Source organism: Mesoplodon mirus, assembly GCF_964341445.2.
Source record: "Mesoplodon mirus genome assembly, chromosome: 4".
Lineage (NCBI taxonomy): Eukaryota > Metazoa > Chordata > Mammalia > Artiodactyla > Ziphiidae > Mesoplodon > Mesoplodon mirus.
This window is the reverse complement of record NC_138979.1, coordinates 187,362,564-187,376,851: the sequence shown is the minus strand read 5'-3', so window position 1 is coordinate 187,376,851 and position 14,288 is coordinate 187,362,564. Positions and strand designations below refer to the sequence as shown.

Genomic DNA, 14,288 nt, shown 5'->3' with positions numbered 1-14,288 from the left:
TAAGATTCTAATGAGGTATAGTATGCTATTAATTCTACATGATACATGTGGGGTAGTTTTGTTTTCACTTTAAAACAGAAATAACGTTTTAGTTAAACCTTCTTATTTAAGAAAGGTAGTGAAGCTTAGCTTGCTTTTCTTGAAGTTAGTCTTTAAAATTTTTTTATTTATAAAGGGAAACATTTTTTTCAGTAACTGGCTTTAAGGCAAAATTGGAGTTTTAACTTTATAAAGTTATGCTCAAACTTGGTAGATTTAAGTGAAGATTGTAAACTGATTTTAATTAATGTGAAAAAAATTTGTAAGCCAAAGCAATATGAATAAAAATATGGCCTAAGACACAATTTTATGTAAAACCAAGGGACACGACTAGGCTTAAACATGGGCCTCACAGCTATAAAACTACAATATACAAGTTCTTAAAAATCTTTTTTATAGGCCTATATCCATAAAAAGTGTTACTTTCAAAACTAAAAATATGGAATGATATTACTTCATTAGTGTTCAGTTTGTGCTTGCTTTTCGCTGTACAAATACTCAGTTCAGAGTTGCACTAAGCACGCACAGATTTCATTTTCAGCTGAGATGAGATGATCTCTGTCCTTGCCCTTGATGTTAGTTGAATAGACAAAGCTTGCCTGCACACGCAGGAAGATGAAATGGCAGCGGTACCACGTGCGCTGCATTTCTGTGACTGGAGGGGTTTTCTTCCTTACGGAAGTCTGGCACTTATCTAGGACTGAACAGTAAATCACACCTTGAATGTATGGCGAGGCTGCAGCTTGCACCGCTCTTTCTCTTGACTCAGTGCCGGGTTCTCAGGCTGAGCAGGAGGAGCCTCTCGCCCAGACATACTCCTGTGTTGAAAGGAGCCAAAATACTGTTCCGTTTTGTCCTGCTCCTCTCCCACGCCAGGCCGTTTTCTGTGAGCCTTGGAACTTGCCGATATCCTTTCTCGCTTTCAAGCACAAGCAGCAGTGGGAACATTTCAAGATTTCCTTTTAATTGAGATAGAATTCACATAGCATAAAAATCCCCATTTTAGTGTAAAACTTCGTGGTTTTCAGGACATTCTCAGTGTTGTGCAACTGTTTCCAAACTCTGAACCTCCCCATTCCTTCCTCCCCCAGGCAACCACTGTATTACTTTCTGGCTCTGTGTGTTTGACTGTTTGAGGCATCTCATATAAATTGTATCATATAATATGTGACTTTTTAAAAAAGTTATTTATTTATTTTTAATGTGTGACTTTTTGATCTAGCTTTTTTCTCTTAGCATGTTTTCAGGATTCATCCATGTTGTAGCATGTATCAATATTTAATTTCTTTTTTTGGCTGCAAATATCCATTGTATGGTATACAACAGTTTATTTATCCTTTCATCAGTTAATGGACACTTGGGTTGTTTCCACTTTTTGGCTACTATGAATATTGCTGCTGTGAACATTCACATACAAGTGTTTGTGTGGGCTAGCTGTATTGCCAGCAAGTGCGTTGTCAAGCCCTTTATACATCTGATTGCCACCTGTAACATTTTAATGAATAACAAGATTCGGCCAATTTGTTAATGTTTCTTTGAAAGAGTGGGAGGCATACTGCTTCATGATAAATATACTAAAGGACATTGTTTTCACTGTTCCCCATTTAATGTTGCAAAATTGCTTTTATGTTTACTTCTTTGTGTTTATATGTTACCTAAATTATTTCCCCTTCATGGTCTTGCTTTCATTTCATTAAAGTTAAAATTCAGTGCTTGTAATATCCTTGAATTCTAATATATGTGTACATTTATTTTAAATTATTTTTATTCATTTTTTACTTTTGGTAGGAGTCATTTTGCTTGTTCCTGGGAAAAGTAAGATTTTTTGTTTGTTTGTTTGTTTCCTAGAGCGTCCCATACCCTTTGATTATATGATGTATGAACATCTTCAGAAGTGGGGGCCACGAAGGGAAGAAGTGAAATTTTTTCTTCGACATGAAGATTCCCCAACCGAGAGCAGTGAACAAGGTAGATAAGTGCTTTTTCCCCCATTTGCTAATTTTTGCCATAAAAGTTAATTTAAACATTAAATTAATTAAAGTTAATTTAAGGATTAACAGGAATAAATATTAAATTATTCACATGATTTTCCCCCCTTCACTAACAAGTGGTGAGAGGGAGAGTTGGTATCTCACAGGGTTTTTTGACCTCTGTTATTGCAGTTTATGATTATTTCACACTTTCAGCCTCCTCAGGATCCTAAGTTAGTCACGTAATTCACTGAAACGTGTAAGGGGACCTGCTGTTGAAAAGGATTGCTTTTGATAAATATCACATGGATGAAATCTCTAGATTTTAAGAATAAATGAAACCATGAAAGGATCATAAAAATTCTGGGAAATATATATATATATATATATATATATATATATATATATAGTATATATATGTGTATATATACACATATATGTATATGGAGAGAGAAAGAAAAACAGAAAAACAAGAACAAGACCTAAGTGGGGAGTTCTCTGGTGGCCTAGTGGTTAGGATTCCGGGCTTTCACTGCCACAGCCTGGGTTCAGTCCCTGGTTGGGGAACTGAGATCCTGCAAGCTGCACAGTGTGGCCAAAAAAAAAAAAAAAAAAAAAAGGAACAAGGCCTAAGTGTAGCTAACTCTAAACCATAATAGAAAAGACAAACCAAATTATTAAAATAAAAAACCTCTTTGCATGGCAATAACCACATTAAAGCAAGGCCAAAAGACAAATTATAAACTGGGAAACAGCATTTATAGCTCATATTGCAAAGGGCTAATTTCCTTTACATAAAATGATAAGAAAAAAAACAGTAAAAAAAAAATGGGCAAAATATACAAACCTGCTGTTCATAGAAAAGGAAACATTCATGACCCAGAAGTATATGAAAAGAAGTTCAGCCTTACTCCTAAGAAAAGAAATGTAGGAAAAACACTGAGATACTGTATTTCACCTGTCACGTGGCCAAGATTAGAACATTTAATAACACAGTGTTGGCAAGAACGCTGAGAAGCAGGCAGTCTTCCACATTGTTGGCAGCTTCTGTAGAGGGCAGTTTGGTGGTATCTATTAAGCTTACAAAAGCATGAAACCTTTCACCCAGCAATCTCACTTTTGAGAATTTATCCTAAAGCTGTGTCTGCACACATACAAAATGACATATACATAGTGTAACTCATGGGCACTGCTGGTAGGAGCAGCCTTCAATGCCTCCAGGGGCGTCAACTGAAGAAACCGGAGTACATCTGCTCTGTGCCCTGTCCCAAACCACTTCCTGCACTTGTCACTTGAATAAGCAACAGTGTACACACATGCTGCCTCCTGTGTAACAGAGATGAAAGAGTAATGATGTATTCTGTGTTGGCTTGTGTGTGTGAAATATCTTTGGAACGATAAGTAAGAAACTGGTAACATGGCTAGCCTCGGGGGAAGGCTGCTGGGTAGGGGAAGGAGGGAGGGAAGATTGGTCATTTATATCTTTTGGTTCCTTTTGATTTTTTTTTTTTTTTTTTTTGCGGTATGTGGGCCTCTCACTGCTGCGGCCTCTCGCGTTGCGGAGCACAGGCTCCAGATGCGCAGGCTCAGCGGCCATGGCTCACAGGCCCAGTCGCTCCACGGCATGTGGGATCTTCCCAGACCGGGGCACGAACCTGTGTCCCCTGCATCGGCAGACGGACTCTCAACCACTGCGCCACCAGGGAAGCCCTCCTTTTGAATTTTTTTTAAAAAAATTATTTATTTTATTTATTTTTGCCTGTGTGGGTCTTTGTTGTGGCGTGTGGGCTTCTCATTGAGATGGCTTCTCTTGTTGCAGAGCACGGGCTCGAGGCACGCGGACTTCAGTAGTTGTGGCGCGCAGGCTCGGTAGTTGTGGCTCGTGGGCTGTAGAGCGCAGGCTTAGTAGTTGTGGTGCACGGGCCTAGTTGCTCTGCGGCATGTGGGATCTTCCTGGACCAGGGCTCGAACCCATGTTCCCTGCATTGGCAGGCGGATTCTTAACCACTGCACCACCAGAGAAACCTGTTTCCTTTTGAATTTTGAACCACAGGAATATACTACTTTTTAAAAAGAAATTTTATTGGAGTATAGTACATTTACAATGTTGTGTTAGTTTCAGGTATACAGCAAAATGAATCTATTATACGTATACATATATCCACTCTTTTTTAGATTCTTTTCTCAAATAGGCCATTACAGAGTACTGAGTAGAGTTCCCTGTGCTGTACAGTAGATCCTTATTAGTTATCTATTTTATATATAGCAGTGTGCATATGTCAATACCAGTTTCCCATAAACTACTTATTTTTGAATTAAAATTTAAAATAAGGGAATCTTTTTTTTTGGAAAGCATATACACTGTACAGTTAAGAAAGAAACCTTTGTTATTTAACGGTGATTATGGATTACTTCTTGTATTTAAAAAAAATAAACAATGAAAGGACATCCTTTTGTAAAAAGAAGATTCTTTTATTACAAGTTATCCCTCTTTATTTATTTATTTTTTGCTGAGCCACATGGCTTGTGGGATCTGAGTTCCCCGACCAGGGAGTGAGCCCACATCTTCTGCATTGGAAGCACAGAGTCTTAAGCACTGGACCACCAGGGAAGTTGCTAGTTGTATTTTTTTTTTAATACCTACTTATGTATTTGGCTGCTTCACGTCTTTGTTGCAGCGCGCGGGTTCCTCGTTGTAGTGCGCGGGCTTCTCTCTAGTGATATGCAAGTTCTTCTGTCTCTAGTTGTGGTGCACAGGCTCCAGGGCGCGTGGGCTCTGGAGTTTGTGGTGTGCGGGCTCTCTCGTTGAGGCACGCAAGCTCAGTAGTTGTGGCGCGCGGGCTTAGTTGCCCCATGGCGTGTGGGATCTTAGTTCCTTGACCAGGGATCAAACCTGCGTCCCCTGCATTAGAAGGCAGATTCTTTACCCCTGGACCACCAAGGAAGTCCCTGTATTTTTTTTTTTTTTCTTTTTTGCGGTATGCGGGCCTCTCACTGTTGTGGCCTCTCCCGTTGCGGAGCACAGGCTCCGGATGCGCAGGCCCAGCGGCCATGGCTCACGGGCCCAGCCGCTCCGCGGCATATGGGATCCTCCCAGACCGGGGCACGAACCCGTATCCCCTGCATCGGCAGGCGGACTCTCAACCACTGCGCCACCAGGGAGGCCCCCTGTATTTTTAATTAAAGGATATTTTGCCCCTAGGATGAGCTACTGTCTGCTTTAAAATCATCTTCCCATAGCTGTAAATATCATGCTGTTTTTCACAATGCATCATTACTTCTGCTTTTTATTCCACTGGGTGCTGGTCATCTGGAGTCAGAAGACCAAGACTCCAGGCCTAGCTCTTCATCCATTTCTACCTTAGAAAAGGGCCCTGCCTCTCTGGACGGACTCCTCCTGAGGAGGATTAGACTAGCTGGCAGTTAAAGCACTGTTCTAGTGCTAAGAACTTACTTTAACTCTCTACCTGAGTGCTCCAAATATTTATACTCTATAGTTAAATTAAAAGTTTTATATTTTACTTTAATCATTATAATATATGTACATAACGCTTACTGTCCCAGGATGGTGGAATGGGGGGAAGGTCTTATATTGGTCTCACTCTGTAAAGTCTGGAAGCATTAGGGATACTTGAGAGAACTGTCTAGAGTCACAAGGAAGGGGACAGCACTGACCTTCCAGTTGACCTTCATTGTCACACCGGATGCTGCTCAGTCTCGTTGTGCTGACGTGGCAAGTACACCTGAGACAGTGGAAGAGCCGGATGCTGAGCTGTGTGAGGTTAAGGAGACAATGCGTCCCAGGGGGATGGGGCTCGAGATGAGGGCCTTGAAGAGGGAGTTGGACCTGGAGGGGAGAGTACAGAGCTGCTGCATTGAAGGCAGGGGACCAGGATGAAGGAGGCTCCGAGGGGAGTGGTGCCAGGGAGTACACCTTTCTCGACCCGGGCTGGTATGGAGGGTTGGTCAGGATTGGAAGAACCAAATTCATCACACGACTCTCATCTCTCATCACGACTTTTCACAACTTTCAGCAAAGTCCCTGCTTCCCTATTTAATACTCCTCAGCTTAGCTTTGATGGCATTTGTAATGGGACCCTGCCCATCTCCTCAACCTCACTGTTTCTTCTTTCTCTCTTCCACCATATTCTTTGTTGCATATTCATTCCCTGTCGTGCCCTAACTCAGAATTCCATCTTCCTCCAGCTGTGATGCTCCACCCTCTTCCCTTTTTCTTCTGCCTGTGCTTCTGCATGTTCTGCCTGTCTCTCAGAGCTCAAGAAGAAAGGTGGCAGGTAGAACAGCTCTCACTGGGTGCTGTGTTCTGTTTTATTTCTGTTCACTGAACTTCCCCTCCAGCTTATATTCTAAGCAGCCAGAGGTGAAGATCCAAGACTCATGTTTCCTCTCTGCTCCCCACAGAGCTGAGGACAAGCCAGTTGTCACCGATATATATTGTTTAAAAGGAGTTACACTTGAGTATTTATTGCCTGTAGAACTATAAGATATAACAAGAAGTAAAGGACAACCCTGACTTAAAAGAGTAGGAATTCCCTATATGGAAGCTAGAGGAGAGTGTGGAGGACATTTCCTTCAGTCACCTTGTATACCTGGGGGAGCAGAAGCTTAATGTGTAAAGTAACTCGGTGCAGGTCATGTGCAGAGTGTAAGCTAGAATCTGGGGGCTGGTGTGATGGAGTTTGGAGCGAGGCCTCCTGGGTTCAGCACCGGCCCTGCTGCTTACTCAGTTTGGACCTTGGGCAAGTGACTTCACATCCCTGTGCCTCCGTTTCCTTATGTGCGGGGCACATTGGGTTGTGGTGGCAGTTAATGAGGTGTCCTGGCAAAGTGCTCACTGAATGTCAGCTCTTATTATTATTTTCTGACTCCAGAATGCAAGATCATCAAGTTTCTTCTTTACCATCAAAGATTAAGTGGCACTTGATATAATTTCAATGTTGTGTGTTTTATAGTATTCTAATTTGATGGCTTGCTGTTTGCAAGAGGCAGCAATGATAGAATATTAAATTAACCCAAGTACCTTATTTCTTAAAAATACTAATAACTAAGAATTTAATTTACCCTGTAAACTGATAGATGCTATAGTCTAGGATGTGTGTATGCATTATTTCTGCTAATAGGAAATATGATAGCTGTGATGAAATGGCTATTGTATATTATGCGACTGTGTTCGGTCGCATACTCTGTCATTCCCAGTTGTTTAACCTCATTTTTCATTATCACCTCCCTAAGGGCCCTTTACTGGATATAGTATTCTTACTTGCCCCTGTCTTCCCCCTATCAGGTGTACTGTATATCTGTTTATGTACCCAGTAGCTTTGCTTTATACATAAAAAGAAGATTTTTAAAAAAAATAAATTGATTTATTTATTTTTGGCTGCATTGGGTCTTTGTTGCTGTGCGTGGGCTTTCTTCAGTTGCAGCGAGCGGGGGCTACTCTTCGTTGCAATGCACAGGCTTCTCACTGCAGTGGCTTCTCTTGTTGCAGAGCATGGGCTCTAGGCGCACGGTCTTCAGTAGTTGTGGTACGTGGGCTCAGTAGTTGGGGCTCGCGGGCTCTAGAGCGCAGGCTCAGTAGCTGTGGCGCACGGGCTTAGTTGCTCTGTTGCATGTGGGATCTTCCCGGAGCAGGGCTCAAACCCATGTCCCCTGCATTGGCAGCTGGATTTGTAACCACTGCACCACCAGGGAAGTCCAAGCTTTAATTTTTAATAAAAATTAGTTGTGGTAAAATATACATAACGGAAAAGAAACTCTGAAGTCTGACTGTGGGCAAAGAGGCACCACTGGAAGCTGTGCTTCTTCTTGGACCCTCCCCTGCGGTCAGGGGTGCTGCAGCTCCCACCCAGCCTCCAGTCTGGGGCACAGAGTCACTCTGCATGGGGTGCAGCTGGTCGGAGGCTCAGAGCTGACCGGGAGGTAGCCTGTTCCAGCCAGCATTTCATCCAGGACCCAAGAGGGCTCCAGGAACCGGAAGGTGAAGGCCCAGGCCTGAGGACCGTGTCCTTAGGTCACAGAGCAGAGGAGGCCCAGGCAGTGCCAGGAGTCAAGGTGAGGTTGGCAAGGGACAGGCCGCCCAGGAGGTACGCCCCTGTGATGCCTGAGAGCACCCCTCAGAAGAAGACCTGCCCATGGTCCCCATCTGTCACCCCTACCCACACTCCTGTCGGTGGCCCGACCCCAGTCATCAGGCCCCTGGTCCAGATGAGTGAGCTCTGCAAGCCTGAGGCAGACCTTCAAGACCCAGTCCAGGCCCAGGGCCCAGTGGAGGTGCAGCTGTTCAGGGCTGAGGGGGAGGAGGCTGCATCCCCCTCATCCTTCTCCTCCCCAGTCTGTGTCCCGCCCCAACCCAGGCCGAGTCCTTGTCCCAGGAGGCACTTAATGTGATGATGGCTGACCTGGTGGGGTTCCTGCTCCTCAAGTATCGTGCCAAGGAGCCGACCACCAAGACGGAAGTGCTGAATATGGTCCTCAAAGACCATCCGGACCACTTCCTTGTGGTCTTCAGCCAAGCCTGCGAGTGCATGCAGCTGGTCTTTGGCGTGGATGTGAAGGAGGTGGACCCCAGCAAGCACACCTATGTCCTGGTCCCCACCCTGGGCCTCACCTGGGATACCATGCTGACCGATGGGCAGAGCATGCCCAAGGCTGGCCTCCTGGTGATGCTTCTGTCCGTGATCCTCCTGGAGGGTGAATGTGCCTCTGAGGAGGAAGTCTGGGAAGCACTGAGCGTCATGGGGGTGTATGCAGGGAAGCAGCACTGCATCTATGGGGAGCCCAGGGAGCTGCTCACCAAAGTGTGGGTGCAGGAGGGCTACCTGGAGTACTGGCAGGTGCCCCACAGCGACCCCACCCACTATGAGTTCCTGTGGGGTCCCCGGGGCCAACATGGAGACCAGCAAGTGGCAGGTCCTGGAGTATCTGCTCAGGGTCCATCGATGGGATCCCAGGTCCTTCCCAACCCTGTCTGCAGAGGCTGTGAGCATTGAGGAAGAGGGGCCCTGAGCCAGAGCAGCAGCCAGGCTCCTTCCAGGCCCACATCCAGCAGCTTTTCTTGCAGGGCAGGAAGGGAGGCTGATCCTCCACTGTGAGTGTGAAGAGGGAGCAGTCAGCCTTGCAAGTAGTGAGGGTCCGGGAGAGTTGGGGGAACACGGTGTATAGCATCTTTGGGTTCCTGTTGTGTATGATGACATGGAATTTCATCTCTGTTTTCTTTAGGAATTCTTCAAATATTGTTCCTTTTAAAAGAAGGCTTAATAAGCTTCGGTATCTAAGTTTGTGAATGACATTGATCACACATGTATTTGCGTTAATTCAGTCCAATGACAAGAGTTTTGCTATTTTATAAAACAAATTGTAAGATTCCCATATTATTTTGTGATCCTGAACAAGATAACATGGCATTGGAATATGAATCTCTTGGAAATGAGAAAGAACTTCAGAATAAAATTGATGGGGTCAAGAAAAAGAGAAATAAAAGTAGAAGTTAATCCTAAAAAATATATACACACACACTCACACACACACATAACGTAAAATTTACCGTCTTGACCATTTTCTAAGTGTTAGAAACTTTTTGATATAAAGCAATTTCAAAATTCTGAAATAGAATATTAGAAAAAATTTTCATTTAAACAACTTTATGTATACAGGTTGATTATAAGACATTTTTTCAACTGTACTAATTTTTGAGTTGTCCAGCCTGGTATTTTATACTTGTGTTCAATAAATATTTGAATAAGTGAAGAAATGGTAAAATATCGTTTTTCTAGTATGTCTTTTAGTAAGTTTGGCCTTCATTTCTCTAGGTGGCCGTCAGACCCAAGAGCAAAGAACTCAGAGAAATGTAATAAATGTACCTGGAGAAAAACGCACTGAAAATGGGGTAAGTAATAGTGAATTAAATTGAAAATTTTTAATTGCTTTTTATAGGTACTAATGAATTGGGGTTATAATTTATTTTTAAAGAATTAATTTTGGGGTAGTGCTAACCGAAAACAATAAAACAGCCAATTATTTTACCAGCAAAACAAGTTTATTTGGGAACAGTGAAGAATTGCAATTCAGGACCCGCAGCTCTGGACAACCACATCCCAGTCCTCTAAAGCAAGAGGAAACTCTTTTTTAGAGGAGAAGGGGAAGTTGGGAGGGGCTGCTGTCAACAAAACGTCTGTTGGAGGAACCTGAGAGTTCGAAGTGTGGTGGCTTTTCATTGGCTGAATTGTTGTCAGGAAAGGAGGAGATCGTTCTTCCTGCTGCTGGTGGCAGCAGAGTGGTGTTACTTCCTCTGGGGATGCACAGTACGTCTCTTCCTGTTAGGATCTGCACCAGTGTCTAGTTGTATGTGTGTGAGAGCTCCCCACTGTGGCTTCCCAACTCCATTTTCCTAAGGTTGCCCTGTATTTTCACAGAAGTTGTCATTTCTGTTGAATATTTCAAACATTTTATGAAGTTACAAAGCGACAGTCACTTGAGTGGTAATGGTTTTATCAATCCACACCATGGCCCATGCACTGGATGGTCTCAAGCAGAGCAGTGCCCTCCATGCCCGTTACATGTTGCCGCCCACGGCATGTCCTGGAGCAGCAGCTGCGTGCGTGCCTCTGTGCTCATGACAATGGCCTGTCCCCAGGAAGCAAATGGTCTAGTCTCTAGACTAAGAGATGGGCAGGCAGACTTGCTTTGTATCTTCAGTGTTGATGTCTTGAACCTTCTGTCAGGTCTTAAAAGACAAAGTGGCTGGTGGGTTGAAGTCTTCATAGGTGCCTCCAGGAAAGAGAACTTCCTTTATCATATGGTGTAGAGTTGGAGAATAGGCCTAACATTGATATAGGTGAGGAAGTTTGTCTAAGTAGAAGGGTTCTTTTTTTTCCTTCTTTTTTTAGTATTTATTTATTTTATTTGGTTGCATCGGGTCTTCGTTGCAGCCAGGTGGGCTCCTTAGTTGTGGCTTGCAGGCTCCTTTGTTGTGGCACATGGGCTCCTTAGCTGTGGCATGCATGTGGGATCTAGTTCCCTGACCAGGGATTGAACCTGGCCCCCTGCATTGGGAGCACTGAGTCTTATCCACTGTGCCACCAGGGAAGTCCTAAAGGGTTCTTTTTAAGAAATACATGTTAAAAGAATGAGCAGAAATGAATGAATGAGGGTGAATGAATGAGAGAAGGAAGAACGAGAAATTTTCACCATGGTCTTTTCTGGAAGTTTTAGTAATAAGTTTTCCAGATAATTTTCAGGCTGGAGAATTAGTTTCTTTTTCTGGCTCTGCCACTAACTAGGTATGTAGCCTTGGGTGGGTCACCCCCTGGCATGTGCTTGGCACAGCTATACACTGGAAAAAGCACCGGCCTGGAGTGCGGAGAGGGCCCATGCTCAGACACGGCTTCAGAACTTTCTAACTAGCTAAGTCTGAGCAAGTTACTTTGCCTCTGTACTTTCCAACACGCTATTATTGATTTCCGATTTTATTTCTTTTATTGGCTACCATTGTGACTTTAAATGATATACTTAAGTCTCTGTTTCTTTGTATGATAAACGTTAAACCATGTCTCTGGACCTCCCTTCTTGTAAGATGAGGGTATTAGCACCCCCTCCCTTTTCTCCGTCTCCCCTTCCCTCCTGTCCTACCTTCCAGCTTTTTCAGCTGTACTTTTTTTTCTTTTTTTTTTTTTGCGGTATGCGGGCCTCTCAGTGCTGTGGCCTCTCCTGTTGTGGAGCACAGGCTCCGAACACGCAGGCCCAGCGGCCATGGCTCACGGGCCCAGCCGCTCCGTGGCATGTGGGATCCTCTCGGACCGGGGCACAAACCCGTGTCCCCTGCATCGGCAGGCGGACTCCCAACCACTGCGCCACCAGGGAAGCCCTTTTTTAATTAATTAATTTATTTTTGGCTGTGTTGGGTCTTCGTTGCTGCACACGGGCTTTCTCTAGTTGCAGCAAGCGGGGGCTACTCTTCGTTGCAGTGCGTGGGTTTCTCATTGCAGTGGCTTCTCATAGCGGAGCATGGGCTCTAGGCCTGCAGGCTTCAGTAGTTGTGGCACGTGGGCTCAGTAGTTGTGGCTCGCGGGCTCTAGAGAGCAGGCTCAGTAGTTGTGGCGCACGGGCTTAGTTGCTCTGCGGCATGTGGGATCTTTCCAGACCAGGCATCGAACCCATGTCCCCTGCATTGGCACGCGGATTCTTAACCACTGCGCCACCAGGGAAGCCCTCAGCTGTACTTTTATGTTGTCAATGCTGATAATATTTGTGTACTTTTATCTAAGTATAGTTAAGACTTTATACTTTGTTTATACATTGGTTACAAAGTTGAAAACCATTTAATGGTGTTTATTATTTTAGATTTTTCAGATATTATCCATTGCAGAGCCAAGTGCTATACTGGATTATATTTTCTTCTTTTTGGTTCCAATGTCCTAATCCTTGTGCCACTCAAGGAGAACTATTCCTAATGTCAAGATTAAGGATTCTCCTTCCTTACCCTTCAATTTCTAAAGATCATTCCACAAATCCTCTTCTTATTCCTGCCTTCTGATATACTTGTCCACTCCAAATCTAGAGCCTTTGTGGGGTTCCGTCAGGCATATGTGCTTCAGAAAGTCATAAGAAATAAAGGCCCAGGCCCCACTGGCAGAACTTTTGATTCAGTAAGTTTGGAATGGGCCTGGAAAACTCCCTGTATGACTCTGTTCCCCTGCCAGGTTTGGGAACCTGCAGGTTACATGTACCCACTGTCAGAAGCATTCAGAACTTACCTGTACAACAGAATTTTGAAGATCCTTTTGAATTCTAAGATTTCCTGACCTGAACTTTAGGGAAGGTGAAGTAAATACATTGAGTGGGCTCTGTGTATTGAGGCGCGGGGTATGTGTGTATATGATAAAGGGAAGGGACCCAGGAGGAAAGGATTCCCTTCCAATAATGTAATAAGGTGAGTTTTGATGTTTTGATGTGATGGGTCTGTGATCTTTTCCAGGATGAAGTTGTTTCTTGTTAACATGGAAATGATGTTTACATTTCAAGAGCAACAAAACTGAAACCTGAAACCAAAATTTAAAATGTGTTTGTAGCCTTTACATGAGCTTATAATTAGAGGAAGGTAGAAAGCTAGCGAGGAGGTATAACTCAGTGCTAGAAGCATCTAAGATGTTATTACTGTGTTTTATGGCACACACACCTGCCTTTTAAGTCTAATAATATATTACCTTTGTGAAGTACTTTATTGTCTACAAAGCACTTTTACATGCATTTTTAAAGTTAATAAGATGTTAAAAATGTCCTTCTCCAAAAATGTTTTTGTGTATATCCTGGATATAGAATGGTGGCACAGTGAACCTTCTGTCTGTGGGCTGCAGCAACCAGGAACAGATCCAGCAGCCTGTGGGTTGGAAGAGAAGGACAGGCTGCTGATTTGGTGTGATTCATGCCCATTAGCAGCTGCTGAGGCAGGAGGCTGCGAAAGTTCTGCTCTCCCAAAATTGCACGTCATGAAGTCAGGTTGTCTAAGAAATAAAGGCCCACGGGCCTCCCTGGTGGTGCAGTGGTTAAGAGTCTGCCTACCTATGCAGGAGACATGGGTTCGAGCCCTGGTCCATGAAGATCCCACATGCCGTGGAGCAACTAGGCCCATGTGCCACAACTACTGAGCCCACGTGCCACAACTGCTGAAGCCCACGCACCTAGAGCCCGCGCACCGCAACGAAGAGTAGCCCCCGCTCGCCGCAACTAGAGAAGCCTGCGTACGGCAGCAAAGACCCAACACAGCCAAAAGTAGATAAATAAATTTATGTATTTAAAAAAAAAAAGAAAGGCCCAGATCCCATTGGCAGAACTTTTGATTCAGTAAGTGTGAGGTGGGCCTGGAAGACTCCCCATATGACTCTGTTGCCCTGCCAGTTTGGGAACCTCCAGGTTATATGTACACACTGTCGTAAGCATTTGGAACTTACTTTTCCAACAGAATTTTGCAGATCTTGTTTAACTTTATGGTATAAGGCAAATTGATTTATTCTCATTGTGTATGCCTGTATCGGGGGTCCCAAGACCACCCCTGGTGTCAGTGATTTGCTTGGAGGACTCACAGGACTCAGCATTATGATTGTGCTCATGGCTGCAACCTCCTCCAGTCAGAGGACACAGAGCAAGAGCAGCAGAGGGAAGAGGCACACAGACATCTGAGGAAACCAGGCTCCCAAGAGTCCGCTCCCAGTGGAGTCACACAGGATGCACTTAATTCTTCCAACAGCTAATCGTGACGTGTGA

General features: G+C 44.2%; 2 protein-coding genes across 6 annotated transcripts in view; both read left to right on the top strand.

The window, feature by feature from the left end:
- The window catches only part of PPP1R13B (protein phosphatase 1 regulatory subunit 13B), an 88,574-nt gene that overhangs the window by 39,128 nt on the left and 35,158 nt on the right, over window positions 1-14,288 (top strand). For all 5 annotated transcript variants that reach the window (XM_082619774.1, XM_082619773.1, XM_082619772.1 and 2 more), the window contains exons 3-4: window positions 1,888-2,007; window positions 9,839-9,915. In XM_082619774.1, the coding sequence (XP_082475900.1) occupies window positions 1,888-2,007; window positions 9,839-9,915 (197 nt within the window). The remainder of the gene's footprint in view (window positions 1-1,887; window positions 2,008-9,838; window positions 9,916-14,288) is intronic.
- Window positions 8,127-9,035, top strand: LOC309802285 (melanoma-associated antigen 10-like; the record flags this gene model as incomplete). Its single annotated transcript, XM_082617704.1, is given in 3 exon segments — window positions 8,127-8,300; window positions 8,384-8,911; window positions 8,913-9,035. Coding segments are annotated over 3 exon segments (825 nt in total).